The following is a 26,426-nucleotide window of genomic DNA, read 5'->3' on the forward strand; positions in this document are numbered from 1 at the left end:
AGAGTGCAGGCTCAGTAGTTGTGGTGCATGGGCTTAGTTGCTCTGTGGCATATGGGATCTTCCCGGACCAGGGTTCAAATCCGTGTCCCCTGTGTTGGCAGGCAGATTGTTAACCACTGCGCCACAAGGGCAGCCCCTAAATGAAAAAACTTATAGGTGTTTGCTTTCTATTGCTTCAGCAAAGACCAAGGTAGTGCTTTTATATCAAATCACTATGTCATCCTTGCCACACATATGTAGACTTCTATTTGAACTTCAAAGAATACCTTAGAAGTCAGTGTCTCTTCTCTTATGGTATCTAATATTGGGGACCATTTGCTTATGGTACCCACTACTGTTTCTAAAGCTATCACTTGACTATGGTACTAGTATGTTTCTTGTTTTAAATTTTTAATCTTCCCTCTTCATTCCAAGTTGTGCTTTGTTAGTATTTAAATTTCTCCTGCTTAGAATTGCTGAGCTCATTAGATTTGCATACAAGTTGATGTTTTTCACTGATATGGGAAACTTTTTGCCAAATTTTATTCCAGATATATATTCTGCCTCCTTTTTTCTCTCATCTCCTTCTGATACTCAGATTACATGTATTTTAGACCATTTAGTATGGTCTAACAGGTAGCTAAAGCTCTACTCTTTTTTTTCCCAGTATTTTTTATGTTCAATGTCACTTACCATTTCTTCTTCTTGTTCCAGTTCATTGTTAAGCTTATTCAGCAAATTTTGTATTTCAGTTATTGTAATTTTAAATTCTGGAATTTCCATTTTCAAAAGCTTTTCTTTACTGAGAATCTCCATCTGTTCATTCATTTTGACCATCTTTTTCTTAAAGTCTTCGAATACTTATAATAGCTGTTTTAAAATCATTTTCTGCTTATTGCAACATCTGTGTCATCCTGAGATGTGTCTGTATGGAATGTGTTTCCTAGGCTATAGGTCACATTTTAATTTCTCCACACATCTATTAATTTTTTATTTCATATTTTTCAATGTAGAAGATGTGTCGTAGAGGTTTTAGTTTCTCTTCGTCTGCAGAGGTTTGTTTTTGCTCTATAAAACAAATAAGAATTTACATTATTTGAAAGTGGTTAAACATTTTTGGTCAATTATCTTGAGGCTTGATTTTATGCTTTGTTAAGGCAGGCCTGTGGAAAGCTCAAATTATTTATCAAGCCCTCTAATTACTGGGTACCAGCAGTTGAAAGCCAACTGTGGCTTTCTTCTTTCTTTGTTTCCCTCCTTAATTTCCAGCCACACTGGCATTCCCAAATTCTATGTTTTGGCTCCTTAAGCAAGAAAATAGTGGCTTTCTGCTTATCTAGCCACCACATGCCATGCTGCCTGGGAAATGCCCTCATCAGACAAATCATAAAGATTTGGATCTTACCTGTGAGTCTGGTTATATTTTTTCACTGATCAGATCCTTTTCAGTTTTTGCCTCCTTTTGTTTATTCTTCCTTGTCTTAAAACAGTTGTTTTTAAAAGTTTGGTCCACAGTTTATAATTGTTATTTTCAGTTGAATAAACTTAGGAACATTTTGTTGTTTTATAAAACATTTTCCTCACCCCATTTATATCCCTTTTACTCCTTCCTTGTCAACTCTGTACCTGAGAAGCATCCACAGTCTTTATTTTTATGATTATGATTTTGTTTTTTCTGTTGTAGGTCAACATATAAATGAAATCAATCTTTGGTATCTGGTATCTTTTATTAAGCATAATGTTTTCAAAATTTATGCATGTCGTTGCATGTACCTCTAGTCTATTTTTTTTTTTTTTTGTATTGCTGAGCAGTATTGCATTGAATGAATAAACCACAGTTCCTTTATTCATCTTTTTTATTGATGGGCACCTGGATTATTATTATCAGTTTTAGCTCTTATGAATACTGTCCTTAATATTCATGTAAAAGACTCCTTGTGGGTGTACTTTTTTCTCACTTTATCTTGCACAAATACCTAGGGATAGTATTGTTGTGTTAAAGGATATATGTGTTTTTATCTTTTAAGAAACTGCCAGTTTTGCAAAGTGTATCATTTTCCATGCCCACAGGCAATATGTAAGATTTGGGGTGCAGATCTTATTTTTCTGTCCAAATTATATTCTGTTATATAATAGAGATAATTTTTAATGTAAATTTTAAGTTTCTGGTAAATAATTTTGATAAGCAGCCCTCTACTTTTAAACTAAAAATACTCTGAGTTAGAGATTTCAAGAGTGATATGGGTGGCAGGGCCAAGATAGCGGAGTAGAAAGACACTGAGCTTACCTCCTCTCACAAATACACCAAAATTCACAAATATCTGCAGAACAACCGTCAGTGAAAAGGAACAGAACCTACCAGAAAAGATCTTCTACAACTAAAGACATAAAGAAGGGACAACAATGAAATGGGTAGGGGAGTGGACTCGTGATATAATTAAGTCCCATACCCCTGGGTAAGCCACCCACAGACTGGAGAATAATTATATTGCAGATGGATAAAGAAGATATTTTATATATATATATATATATATATATAATGGAACATTACTTAGCCATAAAAAAGAATGACATATTGCCATTTACAGCAACATGGATGGACCTAGAGATTATCACACTAAGTGAAGTAAGTCAGAGAATGACAAATATTATATGATATCACATACGTGAAATCTAAAAAATAATGGAAATGAACTTATTTACAAAATAGAAACAGACTCACAGATATAGAAAACATGGTTACCAAAAGGGAAAGGGTGGGGGAAAGGATAAATTAGGAGCATGGGATTAACAGATACACACCACTATGTATAAAATAGATCAACAACAAGGATTTACTTACAGCACAGGGAACTATATGCAATATCTTTTTAAAAAAATTTTATTTATTTTTGGCTGTGTTGGGTCTTCATTGCTGTGCTCAGGCTTTCTCTAGTTGCGGCGAGCAGGGGCTACTCTTCGTTTCGGTGCATGGACTTCTCATTGCGGTGGCTTCTCTTGTTGCGGAACATGGGCTCTGGGTGCGCAGGCTTCAGTAGTTGCAGCGCACGGGCTCAGTAGTTGCGGTGTGTGAGCTCTAGGGCATGTGGGCTTCAGTAGTTGTGGCGCACAGGCTCAGTAGTTGTGGCTCACAGGCTCTAGAGTGCAGGCTCAGTAGTTGTGGCGCATGGGCGTAGTTGCTCCGTGGCATGTGGGATCTCCCCACACCAGGGCTCGAACCTATGTCCCCTGCTTTGGCAGGCGGATTCTTAACCACTGTGCCACCAGGGAAGTCCTATATTCAATATATTGTAATAACCTATCATGGAAAAGAATCTGAGAAAAAGCATATGTATAACTGAATCACTTTGCTGTACACCTGAGACTAACACAATACTGTAAGTCAGCTATACTTCAATTTAAGAAGAGAGTGATATGCTTTATTTACATATGCGATGTTCAGCTTTTTCAACTAGTTTAATAGCTCTAAAAGTTGGATGGTGGGGGAGTGTTTTGATGTAATTATTCATCTTCATAAGTTGTAGATGTTTTTAAATTACTTAAATTCAATTTTTTAAGGGCTAGACACTAATTATGAGAGTATAAAATTTAGAAATCTTTACATGGCAGTAATTTTTGCTTACATGGTACTGTAATAAATACCTGTGAGTATGAACAAGAGAGTTTTAGTTCATTCCATTAGAGCACTGAGCTAATGTCAGGTGTTTCATTTGAGTGTCTTCTTGATGTGGTTACCTTTGTTCTGTGCTTTGGTCATCAGTTGTATCCCTTATGAATGCTCTTTTGCAAACTCATACTGTTCATCGTGGGACTGGGGAAAGTGAATGTAAGTAGGTAAGTAAAAGCTGCAGCTGCTACTAGAAAACCTGTCCATATATTAATTAGCAGTGTCATTTTGTACACAAAAACTTTTTCATTGAGTGTCTCCTATGTATTTAGCACTGTAGGTGAAACAGAATGAGAGCTGAATGTGGTCTTTGGTCTTAAATTAATTTGAGACCCCATGTTGGATGGTGTTCTCTTAAGAACAATATGACTTCTGTGCTGTGCGACGTAGATTTATAAGTATAAATATTAAAGAGAGGACCTAGTAAGGATTAAGGAAGTTGGTCATGTTTTACAGCAGAGGTGGAATTTAAAGTGAGCATAAAATCAGTAAGAATTAAGTGTAGAGGAGATAGAAGTGCCAAAAGGAATAATACGAGCAATAAGTGTTCTTGAATAGTACTATGTACAATGAATGTGCCTCATGGTTACAGTTGAGAGTTTGAATGCAAAACACTGAATGACAGCTCCTTGAGGGGCAGGGTTTCTGTGTCTTGTGCATGTCTCTATCAACAGTGCCTAGAGTCCTCCCTAGAGCATGACACTGTGTATGCCATAATAGGAAATTAGAATTTTTGACTATTAGGGTTGGAAGCAGTGAGGCAATTGTAACTGGAGTTTCAAAGGCCTTAAAAATAGGAGAGACAAAACCTAGCACAATTGATGGTAAACATTTCTGGAACAGAGGAGTAAATATTCAGTTTCAGGTTGAAGAATTTGGGATTTATTCTGTTGGTGGTGGGGCACTGGAAGTGTTTACTTTTTAAATCTAGGGGTAATACGTTTTAAAGATTTGTTTTAGGAAGACTACAATGGCAGGATATTATTAGGTTAAATATTTTGAAATAGTGTTTTAGGGAGATTCAGAGAGACTCTAGCAAAAGAGTCTATGTAGGATATCATGAAAGCTCAGAATAAAAAGGTGGTAGTAGGAATGGAAAAGCTGCTGCAGGAGACATTCATAAAGAATACTCAGTATAGGGATAGTGGAGGGAGAAGAGAAGAGAGAATCAAAGATGATGCCAGTTTGACCTGAACTATTATAGTACTACCTGTAGTATTAGAAATATTAATAATTAGGGTCCAAAGGCATATGAGGAGGAAGTGAAGGGTATGTGAAAAGTCTAGTTTCAAATATGGGTTTAAGATGATGGCAGGAGAGCTGAATGAAAGCTTCCAGCAGGAATTTGATGATTCAAGATGCAAAACACAGAACTGAGCTTAAAGCTGGGAGTGTGCATTTGGAAATTGATCATTCAGATGGGATAGTCAAAATCATAAAACTGAGGGAGCAGTTGAAGGGGGTAGAGCATAAATTGAGAAGTTCTTGGAATGAAGAGCAGGTACTTCTAGTTTTTCACTAGAAGGGGAAGTGTTAATATATAGAAATAGGGGCCCAAAGGTTAACGTCAGCAAATCCTAGGGAGGCAAGGTGGTTAACAGTATTGGATGCCATAGAGCAGGGGTAGGCAAAATATGGCCCATGGTTCATCACTTGTTTTTATAAACAAAGTTTTATTGGAATACAGTTACTCTTTATTTGTTTACATATCGCCTGTGACTCCTTTTGTGCTACAGTAGTAGAGTTGAACAGTTGGTAAAGAGAGGGTATGACCCACAGACATAAAATATTTACTGTTCGGCTGTTTATAGGAGAAATTTGCGGACCTCTGCAATAGAGATCTAAGAAATTAAGACCAAGAAGGGGCCTTTATGCTTTATGATTAGAATAACCTTTGATGACATGAAAGAGTTCAGTTTTATATAAACAAATGTTTACTGAGAGCCTTCTTTGTGACTGGCATTGGGTTTTGCTGGTGTGGTCTAAGAAGAGGCTAGATACTAGCAAGAGATTCATTAATGAGTAAGTGCATAAATTGAAAGGAGTGAAGGTAGTCAATATAAATTTTTGTTTTGTGAATTTAGAAATAAATGAGTGGGAGTGTGAAGAGTATATGAGGATGGGATTTTAAAATATGAGGAAAATATGATGGAAAAATTTTTACAGAGTTCCTTTGAGAGAGGCAGAGTGTGTTGCCATTACAGGAATTAATGGTCCAAGACTTGAACGCAGGGAGTACACAGGCCTTATTACAGGAAATGAATAGAATTGTTTGTGGAATTAAGTTAAGAATAGTAATTGCTCACACAGCTGTTTTTAAATAGCAAATTGTGTTAGGTAATCAGCAAAAATCCACCAAAATATACTTATGCAGAAGCTGCTTTATTGGTACTGACTTATGATCCTGATGGGTACTATAAAAATAAACAACCTAAAAACCTCTGTATGCAGTTTTCATAGTGGTGTGGTACTGTATGTTTTTTGTTTAATGTGCAAGGGCAATGTAATATTTTCATCTTTCTTTTCCCGCACCAAACCCAAATATAATTGTCTTGTTGAAGACGAGCAACAGCGTGACTTTATGAGCTCACAGAGCAATGAGGTGTGTTCTCATTGAAATGAGTAGTATCTGTTTGATGCTTCTCTGTTTGTCTTCCTCCTCAGGCAAAAATGGAATGTTTCATTGTATGATTAGATTAAGGTGTACTAATTCATTTGTTTTCTGTTTTTTCTTTCTGTATTTTGTTCAAATGTATTTCTTTCTTTTGGATTTGGCTATTTCTTAGGACTCCATTTTAATTTATTGGTTGGCTTTTTAGTGACGCCTCTGCATTTTTTTCCGCTTTGGTAGTTTCTCTCAGGTTATATATGTCATTAACTTCTCCCAGTCAATTTAGAGTTAATATTCTACCATTTCACATAAAATGTAGAAATCTTGTAACCTTATATGTCTATTTATCCCCACCCCTGCCTTCTTTTATGCTATATTTGTCATATGTATTACAGCTAAATACATTGTAACTCCTGTGAGAGAATGTTACAATTTTTATATAAATAACTTTTAAAGAAGTTAAAAGGAAAAAAAAACCAGTTTCTTATATTTGCTATTTCTCATGTTCTTTTTTCCTTCCTCAAGATTCAAGTTTCTCTCTGATAACATATCCTTCAGCTTGAAGAACTTCTTTTAGTATTTTGTACTGAAGTTTTGCTGGTAACAAATTCTTAATTTTATTTTATTTGAAAATGTATTTCATCTCCATTCTTGAAGGATATTTTTATTCTGGCTGAGATCCCCATGCCTCCGTACTTTAAAGATGTGTTTCCACATCTGGTGACATTCATAATTTCTAAAGACAAGTCTGCAGTATTTGAATTGTTGTTCTTCTGTATGTAATGTGTCCTTTTTCTGTCCACATTCAAGGTTTTCTCTGTATTTTTGGTTGTCAGAAATTTGACTATGGTCTCCTGCACATGGTTTTCTTAATATTTATCCTTTTGGGTTTACAGAGTGTCCTTAACTGGTAAATTTGTGTCTTTTAACCACATTTGTGAATTTTCTGGCCGTTATTTCTTCAAAAATTTTTTCTACCCTAGTCTCTTTGTTTTCTTACTATGCCTATGTTAGACTTTTTAATATCTTCCTTTAGGTCTCTAAGACCCAGTTTATTTTCTTTTAATTTTTTGTCAAATTGAATTATTTCTGTTCATCTGTCATCAAATTCATTCACTGTTTACTGTCATCTCCATTCCTTTCTTAAACCCATCCAAGAATTTTTTTTTTTAGACTTCAGATATTTTAATTTTTTAAACTTTCATTTGTTTTTTGTGTGTATGTGTGTGTGTTTTCTTTTTCTCTGTGAGATTTCCAGTCTTTTCATTCATTACAAGCATATGTCCTTTACTTGATTGGGTATAGTAAGGTACCTGGTTTAATGCCCTTGTCTGAAAATCTCAGTATCTGGGTCATCTTGAAGTTGGCCTCTCTTGATTATCTTTTTCTTTGAGATTGGGTCACATTTCATTGTCATGGAGTTTTGGCTTGTGTTATAGATATTATGAATGTTATTTGTGGAAATTTTGGTTTCTTTTATGTTCCTCCAAAGAGTTCTGATTTCTGTGTTTTAGTGAGCCATTAATTGGATCAGACTCAGAGTGAAAACTCTGTCTTGCCTGAGGTTAGCAGCTGCTCAAATCTCAATTTCATTTGATTCTTTCAGCCTCAACTGCAAACTGCCCTGTGAATGTGTGCGTCAGGGCTCATCCAAAGACTTGAGCAGAGATGTGCCCCAAATTTGGGACTCATCTTTTCTGCCTCTCTCCTTTTGGGGATTCTGTCCTTACTTTCTGGTGATTATGGTTGTCCTGCTCTTCCCTGTTCTCCTTCTATCCAGAAAGATAGTAAGTTTTCTATTGGAATTTTAGTTCCTGCGTGCTGTGGCTGCTGCTTGCCTGCGGGATGAAGCGTTAAAGTGGGAAACTCACCTGTGCTGATCCCTAAAGCTGTTAAAAGGAGAAACTCATTTTGGTCTCTTCTTCCAAGTTTATATTCCCATCCAAAATCAGCCTGGTTTTGTTCATTCTCCTGGTAAACCCTTTAGGTTTACTCTTAAGGTGGGGTTTTTACGTAGTTTGTTTTATATTTATATTTTTTCTCCAGAATTTATAGTAGCTGTCTGTAGGAGTGTAGTGCATCATGTTGGAAGCTGAACTCACTAGTTCAGTTTTGAGATTGCCTCCAGCATATTTGCAATCTGCTTTTAAAAATAATACTTTTTGGGCTTCCCTGGTGGCGCAGTGGTTGAGAATCTGCCTGCCAATGCAGGGGACACGGGTTTGAGCCCTGGTCTGGGAAGATCCCACATGCCGCGGAGCAACTAGGCCTGTGAGCCACAAGTACTGAGCCTGCGCGTTTGGAGCCTGTGCTCCGCAACAAGAGAGGCCGTGACAGTGAGAGACCCGCGCACCGCGATGAAGAGTGGCCCCCACTCGCCGCAACTAGAGAAAGCCCACACACAGAAACGAAGACCCAAATACAGCCAAAAGTAAATAAATAAATAAAGTGTAAAAATTAAAAAAAAAAACTTTTAAAATAATAATAATTATTATTATTTTACTAATTCTTGGAGATCTACTTAGATTGCTAGACATCCCTCTTCTACCTTGAATTTCTTTTTTTAACCCATCTCTAGTTAACTGAATTCTTATGACAGACTGTCATGTGAATCCCCTAATTTTATATGTGCCTTAACCACTTAGTAGACATTTGAATGCAAAATACCACACTTCTGCGAAGTACCAGAAGTACATAGAGATGAACAAGGTATGTTCCCTGTTATAAAGTTTTATTGGTAAGGTATATGTGAAAAATAACTGTCAATGTTGAAGACAAAATAAGTGCAAATTATTTTCTGAAGAAGTGTGATTAATATTGACTTAGTTGATGGAGAACACATCTCAGAAGAGGGGACATTCGATCTTAGACTGATTCAAAATTAGAAACTCAGTAGGTGGGGGAAAAGATAAGGGTGGATATTCTAGGACTAGGAAGCAATAGGAGTAGAATATGAATGTGTGACAAGGCTTGGCATGTTTGGGGAGTGATTAATGTCTTGATGAGGCTGGAGCATTGAGTTTTCTTTTTTTTTAATTTTTATTTATTTATTTATTCATTATTTATTTTTGGTTGCATTGGGTCTTTGTTGCCGTGCGCGGGCTTTCTTGTTGTGGAACACAGGCTCTAGGTGCGTGGGCTTCAGTAGTTGTGGCACAGAGGCTCAGTAGTTGTGGCTCACAGGCTCTAGAGCGCCGGCTCAGTAGTTGTGGCACACTGTCTTTGTTGCTCCACAGCATGTGGGATCTTCCTGGACCAGGGCTCGAACCCGTGACCCCTGCACTGGCAAGCAGGTTCTTAACCACTGTGCCACCAGGGAATCCTGAGCATTGAGTTTTCTGAGAAATATAGTATGTATTGAAGCTGAATAAAATAGATTGAGGCCACCATGAAGAATGCTACTCTCAGGAGTGTGAGTGTTATTCCTGAGGCAGCAGAGGATCATATTTGAAAAGTGAATGGATGTGATCCAACTTGTGTTTATGGCAAGATAATTGTGCTGGCAATGTTAACTGTGGATTGGCATGGAACATAATAGAAGAATAAGCAATACACAGGACCTGAATCAGAGCAAGGGATAGTTACTCAAAATATTGCCAAGGTAGAAATTAATACAATGGGTAACTGAGTGGTTAAGGGAATATGAAAGATGTGTTACCAAATTTAAGAGATTATTGCATTTCTAACCACGTTTGTAAATATCCCAACATCATGCTGACTACATGAAACTTCTGGAACATTTTTTATTTAGAGTTCCTTTTATAGCAGTGTACATTAGACTGTACTATAGTGAATACAAAGTGATTTTTCTTAGGACATGTGATGAGGTTATTTCAAAGCTGTGGTATTGAACGTCTGTGTGTGGTTTAGCCACCAAGCCTAGTGAGGATTTAGGTTTCTCTAACACTTTTTAAATAATGTTTGCTCTTTGGGGGTAGTTACTTGTCTAGTTCATAGAGTCACTTATAGTCTAACTTCTTCTCATTGGAATTTTTAAACTACTATTCATTTATTTAGAATATTGGTTTTGATTATTTCTAAAGAAGAATGGTAAGCTAACAAATAGGGAACCAGTTTCAGCCCCACTTACATTAAACTGAATATTGTTTCCACTTTATACATTTATTTCTTCCACAAATATTTATTAATGCCTACTGTGTGTCAGACATTGTTCCAGGCACCAAACATAAAATATTGAACAAAACAGACTACACTCTTGTTTTCCTGGAGCTTTCAATGTACTGGGGGGAAAAACAGATTGTAAACATCTCCCCATATAATATGATATTTGAATAGAGAGACCTGAAGGATATTAGGGGAACAAACCATTCAGATATCTGGGAGGAAGCATTTTATGAAGAGGGAAGAACAAGTGGCAAGGCCCTAAGGAGGAAGCATGCTTACTGTGTTTGAGCAAAAACAGGGGTCCATGTAGTTGAAAAAGAGTGATCTAAGAGAATGAATAGTAGGAGATGAAGTCAGAGAGGTGGGAGGTGGAACCCATGAAACGCTGTAGACCAGTGGATTTAATACTGAATGAGATGGGTAGATTTTGAGCATAGGGTTGACAGGATTTGAGTTGTTTTGAAAAGGTCATTCTAGTTCGTATGTAGAGTATACACACTGTCCAGGGGCAAGAAGCAGGGAGGCTCTTTAGGAGGCTACTGCCATAATACAGAGGTGATGGTGGCTCAGACTAAAATGATCATGTTAAAAATAGTGAGTCAGGCACTTCCCAGGTGGTCCAGCAGTTAAGACTCCGCCCTCCCAACACAGGGAGCTTGGGTTCCATCCGTGGTCAGGGTACTAAATCCCGCATGCCACAACGAAGATCCCATGTGCCTCAACAAATGACCCGGTGCAGCCAAGTAAATAAATAAATATAAAATAAAATAAAATAAAAATAGTGAGTCATAGACAGATTTTGAAAATGTTTATAAAGTAAATCTAATGGGATTGTATCATTGAGAGACTGAATAGGGACATTTTTTGCTGAGACTTATCCAGAGTTGGAGAAGAGGCATCAAGCCTTTTTTAGAGTGGACTTCTTTAGTGCCTCTGTGGAAGAAAACATCTGACATTGTTGTTTAGGTGCAGGGCTTTGTTGTTTAGATTCCAGAGGAGTATGACAGTTACTTTTAGGTGCACTGGGAGGGCCTTTTCTTGTTTCCAGAAATTTGACAGCCAGATAGTTTAGGGAAGGCTTGGAGATGGCTCAGGAGCTTTGTCAGGGTTATTAGAATGTCTCTTCAGACAATCAGAGCAAATCCTCAATATACCGGGTCACTACAGATAGTTCTCAAGGTGGTACAAAATACCTGCTTGCCCTTTGAGAACTTAGTTTCAATCCCTGGGCATTAGGCAGTTTTTTATTTTTCCTAAACAGATAGACCTGCCATTTCCTTTTGACCTTCTACTCTTACTTCATTGATTAAATCACTAGAATGTCCTGTTTAATTGTATATTTACAGGACATTCATATAGAGTGATGTGGCTAATAAAAATAGCATAGCGAAATCACTGTTTGGAAGTTAATTTCAAAATTAGTCATTTTCTTGAAATTAGTCATGTTTAATTATCTTATTCTAGTGTACTTTGGCACTAGAATATCCCTACTTTTAAAATCTTAGTTCTCATCAATTCCAAATAGAAATTGTGATTAATTTTAAAGATGACCTAAAAAGGTGATTCTTTTAACCTTTTTACTGGTCTTATTTTCTTACATACTTTAAAAAGAGTCAAACTTTGTAATTTGACAGTTCATTTTACAGAATCTCAATTTTTTTAGTAAAAAAAAAAATTTCTGTAACCAATGTTATGTACTTGATATGAAGCAGCAGATCTTATATTTCCTTACAATTTCAACATTTCCATAGCTTTTCTGTTTTATTTGTTTTTCGTTAATGTGTAACATAAAAACAAAGGATTTGCTTTTATATTCTAATTGATTCTGTTTCACAGTGAATTTCTGGAAAAACACATCGGTAGATTTATTTCATAAGTATCTAAAATTTGAGAAATATAATAAAAAATGGTGGTGGTGGGTTTTTAGGTGTATATTGTTTTACAATTGATTGCAGCCTTTGAGTCTGATCTAAAAGAGTATCATTACCCCACAAATAAAATTGAGTGAAGAAACTACTGAAGAGACACATCCATAGCTTTGGTTATCTGACATAGCTATCTCCAATCAGATTTCTTTTATCAAATTATCTATTGAATCATCCTATAGCAGATGGCAATCCTGCAAAGTATATTATCTTTTCCTTATTTATAACAGTGTTGGGATTTGATATTTTTGAAGTACATTTTATTTGCTAGAATAAAAACCTGATTTCACTGCTACCAAAAGCTGTGTGTGTGTGTATGAAAGAGAGAAAGAGACAGAGAGAAAGAGAGGTATACAATCTGCTGTGCTCTTCCTCCCAACTTTATATATGTCCCTTTTCCACAAGGAATAACTCTTGGGCATAATACAAAGCAAAGTGGCTGTATTGACTTCTTTTTCTGAAAAGCTTTTTTTTTTTTTAATTAATTTATTTTTATTTTATTTATTTTTGGCTGTGTTGAGTCTTTGTTGCTGTGAACAGGCTTTCTCTAGTTGTGGCGAGTGGGGGCTGCTCTTCGTTGCGGTGCACAAGCTTCTCATTGTAGTGGCTTCTCTTGTTGCTGTGTGTGGGCTGTAGGCGCATGGGCTTCAGTAGTTGTGGCTCGCGGGCTTAGTAGTTGTGGCTCGCGGTCTCTAGAGTGCAGGCTCAGTAGTTGTGGCACACGGGCTTAGTTTCTCCGCAGCATGTGGGATCTTACCGGACCAGGGCTCGAACCTGTGTCCCCTGCATTGGCAGGAGGATTCTCAACCACTGCACTACCAGGGAAGCCCTGACTTGTTTTTCTTATAGCTTTGCTGCAGGGATATCCTGACTACTCTTCTCTTGATTTTGTGTATCCCCCACCCCGCTTTCCCTTTCATTACTTCTCTGCTCTCTAGACTCCCCACCAGTACCTGAAATATTTTCCAATTCCAGACCTGTTTCTCCCTTCACCCTCCTTGTAGTCTAGTGTGACAGAGTCTTTGGTGATAGGTCTGGTGATAGCAGGTGGGAGAGAAGGAGCTGGTCAGCAGCTTTACTCCTCATTCACCCCTTTTACCTCCAGGTAGGTCTTGTCTGAGCCTCACCAAAGCTTGAATAATGCTTCATGTACACAAACCCTGTACTGTTTTTGAGCCCCTGGGGGCCCAGATTGCGGGGGGGGGGGGGTGGCGGTGTGGAACAGGTGTATAGGGTATAGAAAAGTCACTACCCCAAAAATATGTTTCCAGTTTTTGCTAATGGCTAAAAACCTAGAGAAGTCTCTAGGATTTTGTGCTAGGAGAATGAAAGAAGTAGTAGGATAGAAGCTGTGAGATAATTTTGTATTGATTCAAGAAAGAGAGCACTTTCAGTCAAAAAAGATGGTGGCAGTAGAGAGGAGGCAGGCAAACTAGTACCTGAGTCCTTCGTAGGAAAGAAAGTAATGCTAGATGTTTTACTTGGCTAAGTTTACTTGCTCCTCCAAGAGTCTTGCTCTCTGACATCTCAAAAACTTGGTTACACCTTGTATTCCTTCTTCAGGCTCCCAGCCTCTTAGGGAAGTGCCTGTATGTGTAGTAATTTATGATTAGCTTTCAGTTACTTTTCCTATTAAATGTTTTACAAGAGAAGGAAGCAGATTGTTTCATTGAATTCACAAACCAGTGTTTTTAGATATACGGTCTAAAATTTAATGTTTGTTCTTTACTGAAAAATGTTAAATAAAATATTAAGCCTTTTAAAATGAGGCACATGGAATCAAAATATATATTGGATTTTAATTGGTTCCATTCAGAAAAGCAGGTACTTAAAGAGATTCTGTATATAAAAGATTTAAAAAGTGTCATTTAAATCTCTATATTAGTTGAATTATTGGTTAACCCTTTTAATTTTGTTGCAGAGAAATAGATTAATTAGAAAGTTAAGCAAGACTCAGAAGTGTTTCTACTACTTAATTATTCCTAAACTTTCTGTTACATCTACCATTTTAATCTGTAAGTTGAGGCACTAGCATCTCAAAAATTGTTGAATTGGCATGTGTAGGCTAGAAATAGTAAGGAAGGAAAAATATATGGCAGTGGTGATTCAGATATATCTTAATAGAAATGTTTTCCTCCTAATTACTGTATTGCAACTGTGGTATATTTTCTTGTTGATAAAAGTTTTTCAGATTTTGATCAATTTGTATAATTTCTGTATTGTTTATTTTCTGTGTGTAATTTCTTTTTTTCCTGGTTACCTTGGTCTTGTGGCTGAAGCTTTGGAAAGTTTATTATTCCTGTCATATTTCTATGTTTGTACAGCCATTGTGTTCAGCAGAAAGGAATCGTTGATGCTAAAGGATGACTCTTGCCTTTGTCAGTGCCAGCCACGATCTTCTGCTCAGAGTCTAGATACATTAACAATAAAGCTGTAGAGCTCTGAGTTTAAACCCTAGCCAGATCCTTGTTATTCTGTAGCATCCTTTGAGCCCTCTACATGTCTTGTATCGTTGGTATGTAGTACTCTTTAGTTGGTGGCTTAATTAATTACCATTTTATTTAATTAATCTTTGCTCTTCTTTCATGTTGTGGAAGTAATTAGTGTCACCTGATGAGAATTAAGTATGTGTTTTCACAGAATTTCATTTATCACTTAAAATTTTGTCTGAGATGTTTTCTATAGCAGGCACCCATATATTTTCTTTTACAAATGTATTTAAAATAACACATAGCCCCCATATTTATTATTTGATAAAAGACAATTCAGAGGCATAAAATGAATTCTTTTCATTAGAAATAGGATCATCAAAATAAGTTTGCATTGTTTGTTCTAAATGTTCAATGAAAGTTATGTTTACTCCCCACCCCCAGGCCCACCATTCTGCTTTTTATGGATTTGTCTACTCTGGGTACCTCATATAAGTGGAACCATATACTATTTGTCCTTTTGTGATTAGCTTATTTCACTTAACATAATGTCCTCAGGTTGTAGCATGTGTAAGAATTTCTTTCCTTTTTAAAGCTGAATAATATTCTATTGTAGGTATATACCACATTTTGTTTATCCATTCATCTGTCAATGGACACTGAAGTCACTTCTACATTTTGGCTATTGTAAATAATGCTGCTATGAACATGGGTGTGCAAATATTTGAGACCCTGCTTTCAGGAGCCAATTTACTTTTGCATTTTACTTTGGATATATGATATTTTAAAAATGTAACTTATTTAGAAAAAAAGTTACAAATGGAAAGTATGATCTTTTTAAATAAAACTTTTCCTAAAATTATTTGCAGTTTCGTAAGTAGCTTTATATTAATGGATTTTGTAGATTGATAGTAGTCTTTGTCTTGGATTGGGTCTCATTGGAATCCTATCTGCTATTCTACAGTGTTGATTGCAAAGAAAATGCTTGGAAAATAGACCACAGGTAACTGGATACTGGTATTTAGTAACAAAGTGTGTTTTTACATGATACTCCCCGGACTTGTAGAATCTTTCTTAAATCTAGAATTTTAATAAGAATTCTCCAAGAATGAAAAAAACAAAAACACTGTTTTTTGTTGTTGTTGGTTTTTGTTTTGTTTTGTTTTTACATGTAATCTGTGTGTTTTTAAAGCTTCTGATTCATTTGAAATTGTGCCTAATGTGTTGTTTATAGTAGGTACCCATCTTTTCTCTGTACTGTTTTTGATATAGGAAGTACAGATTCATAAAAAGAATAAATTAGGGTCCTACTAACTGAATTAGTAATTAGTGTATTTTACTTTGGGTACTGACTTCCTTTCCTTGCTTTTGTCACCTAGTCCTTCAATTGGCAATTCTGTCCCTATGAAAGAGCCTTGGGAATCGTGGCTAGTTATTGGAGAATTTGTAGCATTTAACTTAGTACAGACCCCTTCTCATCTAAATCACAGAAGACTTCAAGGAATTTTTTTGAAGAAAAAGAGGTTCTATACTTAACAGAATGTTGTTTTTGTAACATCTAGAGTTTTCTCATGCAAGAATGAAACAAAAAAAGTCAACCATTTGTATTTCATCGTAGAAAGAATCTCAGAAGGGGTTGGGAAAGTGTACCCTGTTAGGAGTCAAGGATGAGAAAGGCTGGTCTTCAAAACAGAAAGGGGAGAAATGGCTGGATTGAGAGATCTCCAGCTCTTTCAGGTTTTTCTGGGGATTGACTGGAAGGTGAAAATAATGGAGCCAAAGCTTCAGAAGGTACATTAAGGAGGATAGTGAATTGTTTTGTTGTTAATGGTAATTTATCCTTGTCACATTGAGTCTTCCTTTGCAATTTTCCTAAGAGTAGATCTACTCGTTTAGAATCAGATTTTAGAGGAGATTTTATTAGGATGAGTTGTCACATCATTTTGATTAGTTTTGATATAATTAATGTTGATTTGATATGGCTTGATATAGTTTGATTTAGTTTGATGTCTTCAGTTAAGAATAGCTACTCAGTGCTTTGATAGAAACCAGTTTTATTAACTTGAGCACTTGTTTGACTTGCTTCATTTTCTAACCCTTATTCACTTCATATATTCATGGAGGCAGTACTAAACTTCAGAAAGTTGGGGGTGGGGCATTCATCTACTCTTAGAAGTAGCAGTTGGTGGAGACAGAGGTGGAGAGACCTAGATTATGCTCTGTTCGAAAGTCTCCAAAGACCTACATTGGCAATGTATGTAGGGCATTGTATAGAGCAGTGATAAAGATACTCCCAAGTAACTTATTTCTGTAGTTTTCTGAGGCAAGGATTGATACACAGCCAGTTCCAATCAAATGCAGATACCACTCACTGAACTGTATTATCTGCTATACCAAACAAAACCCATCATTGTGTCCTCTTGGATTTATATTGTTTACTTTCTTCTCTCCTTAGGTATGGATGAACGAGGAGGTACGACATCTTGGGGAACAAGTGGTCAACCAAGCCCCTCTTATGACTCATCTAGAGTAAGTTTGCTCATCAACCCTTGATTAAAATTGTAAAGATAATTTGGCAGAATAAGTAAGTTCTTTCGTATGTGAGTTCTGTTTCCTAAGAGAAGTGAAGATTAATGTATTTTATGGGAATATATTAGAATACCCAGTACCTTCATAGTAGCTTTAATTCTTTCCCTTAACTGTCATACTATGGGAGTTCATTTTATGTCCTACAATGAAAGAAATATTCTTGATGTTATTTCTACACCTCAACTACTTGTAATACCCTTTACTAAAGTTGGAAGAGCTTGGAATGCCTCACTAAGTAATCTCTAAACATAGTCATTTTTCTTCTTGTATTGTTTATTTGCCTTGAGAGCTCTCAAAGGACCAGCTTCTAGTCTCCCCTTTCACGTTCTTGCTACAGTAGTCATCAGCGATTTGTATCAGGGATTCTATAGCCCTGTCTCTTGGAAGCATATCAAAACAGATACAACAGATGACATTTCTTGGTTGGCAGTTAAGAGAAAATAGGACCAAGCTAACATGCTACACAGTGAAAGGTTAAAAGTTTAGAGCCTTTTCCAGAAATTAAAAGACCAAAAAATTCCCCAAAACTTTAAAAAATGAGACTGAGAGACTGAAAATTAGACCAAAGAATTGACAATAAAATTAAATGCTGTGCTCCCAGATTCCACAGTAAATTGATGAGGTTAAGAGCTACCTTTTCCAAAAGGTCATACTTTGAATGAATAATGAACTATTTATTTCTCTCAGAATTAACCAAGAGAAAATAGACAAGCATAAAATTTATGGGCACTTAACTCTAGAAGCAAATTGGTTTAAGTGGAAGAAAACCTGAATAATGTGATTGGAATTCATAGTCTCCATATGGGTTACACTGTTGTGCATTGAAAAATGCTGAGTGAACATACTTACTAAAATATGTGGTTTTGCTATTATATTTGGCTGTAAATATGTTTAATTTATTTTAAATACTTGGGAGAAGAACTGGAATAGTCCTGTGGAATCCAGGAAACTGAAGAGAGAGACTGTTAAACATGGGTTTTAGTGTTCCCTTCTCTCAAATCAGTGCTGTGAAAGCTGAGTTGTAGTGTAAACAGCACTGTCCTGGGTATCACAGGATCTACTATTGACACTACTTTGAACTTGCTACTTAATCTTGGACGTGATATTTTATCTTGTGTGTAAACTGGTTGATATCCAAATTTCCTTCCACCTTTAAAATTTTTTTATTTTTTGAATAATATTGTGAATAGGAAAGATAAGTTTCCTGTTTCGATTTTGAAGTAGAGATTTTATGTATTAGAGGACAATACTAGTTGATACTGGATTATTTTCTTTCAGAGCCTTGAGTTACTGTGTGATAACATGTTATTTCTTAATATACATTAAGTGGTGCCTTTGTACCTTACTTCCCTTTCAAACTTTCAGTGTTTTTCTACTTGAGTACTAAGTAGGATTTTAGGAGAAGAGACCATAATAATATATCCAAACATTTATATATTTCATGTTCCTGAAATTAAGTTTACCTTTAGAGATGGACTTCAAAGCAAATCTTGCTTTTCTTTATGCTATTTGATCTATAGGTCAAATGTGAAATGCAGTTTTTTATTCTTAATTTGTTTTTTTCAGTGTATGTTATGTACAGTGAAAAGTTAAATTGATTTTATAGTAGTTTTCTATTATAAAAATCCAGATTAATCTCAAGATATCCCATACAGCCATACCACATGCACGTGTGCACGCACACGCACACACACTATTCACACACATTTTTTTCCCTGCCTGTCTACTGAGTGATCTGATAGAACAGTGATTTACTGCCCTCCTTTCTTTTTGTTCCCAGTGAAATCTACTCTTCCAATAACTGTCTTCCTTTATCCTAGTCATGATTAGTGTTAGTGTTAGTCGAGATGTTATATTTTATTTACAATTTCAAACCATTTATTTCTCTCCTGAACTCATCTCATCAGGGAGAGACATTTATGGTTATCTTTGAAGCTGTCCTCAGCACTCCTTATAGGAAGATTGTCAACTTTTTGAGTTTTATTATTAAATATCTTTCACCATCTTGACTACGTTTTTCATAATCATAAGTATAGATGGATATAATTTTGTTAATAAGAATCTCAGTTGAACAAAGTACTTCATTCTCCTGAGTGTTTTAATGCGGTGAGTTTTTTAAATTTAGAAATAAATAACGATATTGGCTAAAAACTAGTTTTGACACATTGTTAGTAAAATTAACAAGTCAGTTTAAGCTTTAATGAAATTGCAGATGCCTTTGTAGAAATTATGTGAATGACATTTATTTAGACTTTACTATATTGTATAAATAACACATTTCCATCACAGAAAATCTCATTTAATAAATAATTTGATTATACATTAATGATAGAAAAATTTTTAATTTTACTTTTTGTGGTAGGTCATGATAAAAAGGTATCTAAAAACTGCAAAATGAGTAGTGTAGTGGAGTTATAAAGCATATGCTTTTAATTTAGATGGATTCAGCTGTCTGAGTTGCTGCTCTTCTCCCTCCACTCAGAACTATAAGGGAGAAAGAATAATTTTTTGCAGTACTGTAAAATAGTATTTAGCATATGAACTCTATTAATACTGTATTACTATACATTTTAGTGTACAAGATTGGCTATACAGAATCATGAAGGTTGAGATCAATATTTATTTAACAACTTTTCAAGGAGAATTTTTTCTCTTTATACTTTTTGCCTAATAGGTCCTGACTTTAATTTTGATGAAGATACCATTCTGCTCTAGTAACCTTGATGCATAAGTGAGTTCCACTGGAATTGTGTGGCTAAGAGCCCACAAACTTCTTTTCAGTGTTTTACCCCATGCCCATTCTTTCAGAAGTAAGAAAAGTCACTACAGCAGAGCTCTTTCTAGTGCGTCTTCCCTGTTTTTCCCAAATCCACCAGAAAAGTAGCCTCATAGCGTACAGGTGGTTGGTTGAGTTTCCGGTTATCAGAACTACCCACAGCACCGTTGACCTACTCCCAACCTGTGCAGAACAAAAACACACACGTGAACAGATAAAAGCATCATCATGATTGAATAGCGCTTCTATTTTCAGAAATTTGTGAAAGTGGTGATTGAATTTAAAGCACCAGAGACTGAAAGGAGCGATTAATCTCAGATAATTTAGACATGGGCAGAGGTATAATTAATTAATGACTTTGTCCCCTCCCTCCCTTATTTTTTATTCTTTCCTACAAATGAATGTTTTCTATATTTGACATTTGTAACCAGGCATAAAGGCCAGAGAATATCATGATTTTTACTTATTTTCTACAGTGTTAATGATTTATTCTAGTTTCAGATTCCCCCCACCCCCCTTTCTTTAGATTTACTGTACCTCAGTTTACTCATCTCTGAAATGGGGATAATAATAATTACTTTACAAGGTTGTTGTGAGAATTAAATGAGATACATGTACAGTGGGCAGTGCTTAGATCAGTGTCTGGTACATAGTGAGTACTCTATAAGTGTTGGCTTTAATCTTATATATGTCAGAATTTATCAACTAGATTTATTTGTAACAAACAAATTTAAATGAATGAATACATTTGCAAATGTGCTGCATTCTAAGTGTAATGAGTAAGAATTGTTTTCTGATTCAGTCATGTTTATTAATACTATACTTTTACTTCTTTTAGATTTGTAAAGGACATAAATAAAATTGATTTCCTTTCCCCTTCAATATCTTTCTTGGGAATGCAGAAGTCTTCTGACAAACTTTGATATAAAAGTTTTTGTCTGTATAATGCTTTATATATAATGAATGCTCTGTATGTGTTTGCTGAATATAATCAGATTGAGGAATAATCATTAGATATACTAGATTAATTGTGTTTGGAGATCGAGGAGGGGAAAGAACCAAAATTGATACAAGGTGGTGAAACTTGAAGTAGATGGTGGTGGTATTAATTAATGGTTATAGGGCTTTCTTCTGTGCTTACAAATTATTGCCCTGATTGATGACACTGCTTAGTGAAGCATTTTATTTAAGATCACAGCCTCTGAAGAGTTGTGCTCTGTGACCTTGGACAAATTACATAACCTCTTTGTGCCTCAGGTTTCTAATCTCTATAATTATGATAATCTTACAGATACTTTGTAGGATTTTGGTAAAGATGGAGTGTAATAATAGCTATGAAGTATTTCATTTCATTTATTGATAACAATAAATGAAAGCTGCTGTTACTATTATTGCCACCATTATTATTTTCTCCAAATATCTAATATTTTATTATGTATTTTCATGCTTATATTTCCTCATGTACAAATTCTGTTTCAAAAATGTTGTCTGATCATTTTAGTTTACGGAAATTCCAAGGGGCCATGTCATCTTGGTTTTCCTGCCCTTTTAAGCTCTGCTACCCAACCTAGGCCAAGCTCACAGTGCTGAAGTACCTTTGGAGTTTATACCCTGGGCAAGGGGTTATGAGAGGGCTCATAGGAAAGAGAAGTCTTTCTGTTGATACTCTTTCCTACAATACAGAGTTTTGCATTCCTTAATTTAAAAGGTATGAGTTCACTGGTAGGTAACCACTAATAGAAATTATATTTATAGGTACCATCAATGCCCAGGAGTTGGCAGTTTAATCATAAGTATTTTCAGGTTACATATAACCCATTGTGGTAGTTATTTTTGGAAAAGAAACAACATTCAATTGAGTAGAGTTTGAGTGCTTATTTTTTCTAATTGCTAAATTTCTACCATAGTTTTCCCTTCTCTTTATAATATGGTTTGCAGAATGAAACAATCTCGCTCGTGTTGTTCTTCCTTCCCTCCCCATTTTGCAATATTCAAATTTTGAAAGCTAGAAGAATTTTCAAAACTAGAAGGTGTTTTATTTATATCCAGTCCTTTTAGTTTGTAGAGGAGGAAACTTAAGAGAGTATGAGATTTGGCTAGGTTGAGATGTGTGCTGTTGATACAAAATACACATGAGATTTGGCCAGAAAGTTTGCCTAGTTAATGACAGACTGTGGCCTAGAACTCACATATTCTGAATTCTGTGCTAGTATTTTTAACCCCCTTACCTTAGAATTTCCCAACTCAAAGAATTGTCTTAAATTTTCTTCCATATACTGAAGGAATGGGAGGAGAGAGAGGACAAAGATGAAAAAAGAAGAGGATCTGCAATTGATAAAGAGGGCATTGGACATTATTTGATTTTTTAAAAAATTTGCCTGGCAAGTATAGTGTTTCGTGAGGCAGAATAGTGTAGAATTTAAGAGCTTGAATGTTGAAATTAAGATGCCTGTGCGGTTTCTGGCACTCCTGTTTCTTAGCTGTATGACTCTAGGCACGTTGCTTCTCTTTGCCTCAAACTTTTTTCTTCTTTTCCCTTTTGCATTGGTTGTGGGGGCCGGAGGTGGTGGATACTAATAATAACTACCTTACTGAAGTTCCGGACTTAGGCCTATTAGTGGAGAAGGGGAAAACCAGTTATGTGGTGATGAGTTGGCTTTAAAATACTTAGCTTAGCTGCTGTGTATGACTCAGCACAAAATAATCTCAGGGACTTTCTGTTAAGGGATAAATAGTTGATATGTTTTGAAGTCTTTCATTGTAAATATACTGTGACTTGTGCTACCTGTTGCAGTGAAGGGATATGAGGGTTCAGTTTATTTAAAAAGCACCAGCAGTGGTCATTTCTCAGATCAGCTGTCAGGAATACACGTGGATGGCAGCCTGACAGACCAGATCAGGTAGAAAAATGAAAATATTAGGGTACAAGGATTCAGAATTTGTTCTAGACTTCTGAGAGTCATACACAAAGCCATAGATTAGGTACTTGGGTTAAAGGAAACAAAAACAAATAAAAATTCAACTAGAGTAAACATAGAGCTTTCAGATTCTGTGGACACTAAAATGAGTCCGTAAGGTTATCTGTATTCATTTAATGTTACTTCTCTAACAACTTTGGACCATTTCTGCTAGATGTGGCTAAAGGGATCTTTAATTTTGCTTAGTGCTCTCTCCATTCTTAGCAAGTATACAATATCTGTTCCTTCATATATATGGAAGAGTTTGGCTAATAACCACTCTGAAGTTTGATGGGTAGCAAGTTGGAGATGGCATAATAGGGGCTTAATTCCCTTCACATGCTATCTATGCAAAACAAACAGGGGTCATTCTGACCCCAGGAAGGGTTATACTGGGTGGAGTTTTGAGAGAACCTGGTGTGTAGTTCATTTACATTTGACAGTAGAGGCCTTGGGAGTACCTAGGAGCAGAGAGAACGTGTTGTTTTCTTCTCCCAGCAGAACACAGTGGCATGAGAGCTACCCTTGTAAATAAGGATGACAGTGTTGTCTGCCTGCTTTTAAGGAACTTGCTCTTACTGTGGTTCCCCAGTTTTACCCTGCTGAGATTTGTAGATGCACTCAGTTTCTGAAATGTCAAAAGCGAATAAATGTGTATCTTAGAGTTCAGGAAATATGGTTGGAAATACAAGTCATACTTACCAAGTCATCTTTATTTTAAATAAACTATAAAACTTTAACTCTTTTAAGGCAGCAGTGAGAAGCTCTAATTAGGCAACAAATAATTAATTACCAAAGTAATTTCACTGATTACCATGAGATTACAGGAGAGGGAGAAATTACTTTGAGTGGTCAGGAAAGACTTAATAGAATAGGAAGAATTTGAGTAGAATATTGTAGGACAAACAGTATTTGTGTGAATAAGGTTGAAAGGAAGACAACTCTTTCTGGAAATGTAGAATGATGGGACCACAAGTTACAGAGGCACCAAAATCACCAAATTTAGAAAATAGTAAATCACCTTGCTTTGTAGGTGAATAGTGTGATAAGGCAGATAACCTTTCTGTAGAAGAAATAAAGTCTATCCTTTGAGAAATAGAGAACCAATTAAAAATAAACTTTGACACAGGGAATGGCACAAAGGGTTTTATAAAGATCAATATACTGTGGTATGAAGGATGGATCCAAAGACAAGAAATTGGATAATCTGATATGATGTTACTACACAGGCCCACTTGGGATGAAAAAAGACTTAGATTGGGATGATAAGATCAAGATCACAAAATAATGGAAAGAGGAGAGATGTCACAAAGGAAAAAGAAACTGGCACACTTGGTGAATGAGGAAGATAGGAAATCATGTAGACTCACTACCCCCAGAGAATGATGACTCCTGAATTAAACTCCATGTGTTTTATTTAGCCTTTGACAAGTTAGCTGTGGTTGTGTTATACAACTACCAGATTGTTTGATTTTGATAAATAGCTTCCCTTACAAATGGGAAAATCTAGTTGTGTGAATAAAAAGTAAATAAAATAGTTTTTACTCATTGTCCCCCATTTGTCAGCGTTAATGGGTAATAAAGTTCTCTCCCTTAGAGCACATATTTTCTCTAGATTGTTTACTGTTTGCATTGTTTTTATTTTTGAGGGGGATAATGGTATAGGTTTTATAGCTACTAGGGAATCAAATGCAATAATTAGAAAGGACACACAAATTTTGAAATAGTATTTTATGCCTCTTGATCTCAGGTACAAAACACGAGATGAAGCAGTTAAATAGCAAAGCAAGACAGGAGGGACAGAGAATTAAAGTAAGTGTTTTCTATATATTGCATCTATGTTCCCATTAATCTCTGTTTTGTTATGTAACTGCTCCTTCTGAATGTTCTGAATGTGAAGAAAACTGTGGGTAAGAAAAGGGTGTATTTTAAAGTTAGGTTCAAATAAACCCATGAGAGAAAACGTTGTTTGTTACTCTTGGTCCTGTTCAAACAGCACCTGCCTATAAATTGTAATCATAATGTTTTTGGGTAAGAAAAAAATTGGGTTAAGATGATGTAAGCTCCTTTAAATCTCTTGCTAGCAGATATTTAAAATGAAAGAAATCACATAGCTATCAGATTGTCCACTTTCCCATTTTTAAGCCAGTCAAACCTATTTTTTCAGTTTAACCATTCAACAGGGACAATGCCTGTTGAGATGCTCTAACAGATCTTTTGGAAAGAGCCTGTATGTCAGTTTCTCACCTCATTGTGAGTTTCATTTAACTTTGTATGCCTGTGAAATAGCATCTTTATCAGGATTGATCTTTACAATTCTCTTTTTTTAAATCTTCTCAGTGTTGGGTCTTTAAAGTTAACAAGTGGAAGTCAAAACATAATAATCTTTGAATCTCTCTTATGTCCTTTTTTTGTAATTGTTGAGGGTTTATTTTCTGACAGCTTTTAAAAAAATTGTTTTCTATAAATTTAAATGTTTTTTATTCATGAGAAAATAATGGAGGGTAGATTCTGGCAGAAGACATTTTTAGGCCTGCTTAGCCTGTTTTAATTAGTAACAATATTTACAACTACCATTTGTCACAATATAGTTTAAAATCTTTCACATGTTACCTTTTTTTAAGCTTCATACCAGCTCATCAAGAAGCCATTTAAAAAATCCCATCCATTTTAGAGGTGAAGAAATTGAGGCTCAGAGAAGGTAGATAACTTACCAGATATTAAGCACACAAGAGTAGTAACCGGGCAGTATGATTTTAAGTTACTGTCCCTTTGGACCATATGACACTTGCTGAAGTTTAAGAGAGACCCCAAAATAGTTATTACTACTTGTCCAGGACTTTGACACATACTCTAGAAGTTGTAAGATGATGTTACTATCATTATTTATTATAAAAATATTATTCACATTTTATACATAAAGATATAAGCCATGGAATGAATCAGATAAGTTTGCTTCCTGGTATCACCACTGTATTTGACCTTGGAAAGGATAAAATAACTTAATCTCTGAGCCTCAGATTTCTCATCGGCAAAGAGATTTATCTCATAAGAAGTGTGTGAGAATTAAGTAGAGGAATAAAGTATTTAGCACATATGTGTAATTTATTAAAAAGTCTATAAGTGTTCCTCTTTTTACAGTCAGTCTCATGAAAAGTTACTCCATTTTGATATAAAACCATGTTAAGAATTTTACAAGTCTTGGATGCTCCTTAGAAAGACAGCTGTTTTGAATTCCTGGAGTATGTCCTGAACAAGATGGAGGGACCTGTTGCAGTTTTTAAATGCCCACCAAGAGGTCCTATAAGTCAGGAAAAGTTAATTATGTTTATAAAATTGAAATTATTGGAAAAGTTCATTGCAGATGA

The 26,426-nt window shown here is 35.6% G+C and overlaps 1 protein-coding gene across 3 annotated transcripts in view; it reads left to right on the forward strand.

Moving 5' to 3' along the window:
• Positions 1-26,426, forward strand: part of TCF12 (transcription factor 12) — a 373,142-nt gene that overhangs the window by 135,463 nt on the left and 211,253 nt on the right. For 2 of the 3 annotated variants that reach the window (XM_068552268.1, XM_068552257.1), the window contains exon 4: positions 17,192-17,265. In XM_068552268.1, coding sequence (XP_068408369.1) covers positions 17,192-17,265 — 74 coding nt within the window. Of the gene's footprint in view, positions 1-17,191; positions 17,266-24,808; positions 24,871-26,426 lie in introns of those variants that run through there. The other variant, XM_068552277.1, reaches the window with a different exon arrangement.

This window comes from Eschrichtius robustus, chromosome 1, assembly GCF_028021215.1.
Source record: "Eschrichtius robustus isolate mEscRob2 chromosome 1, mEscRob2.pri, whole genome shotgun sequence".
Lineage (NCBI taxonomy): Eukaryota > Metazoa > Chordata > Mammalia > Artiodactyla > Eschrichtiidae > Eschrichtius > Eschrichtius robustus.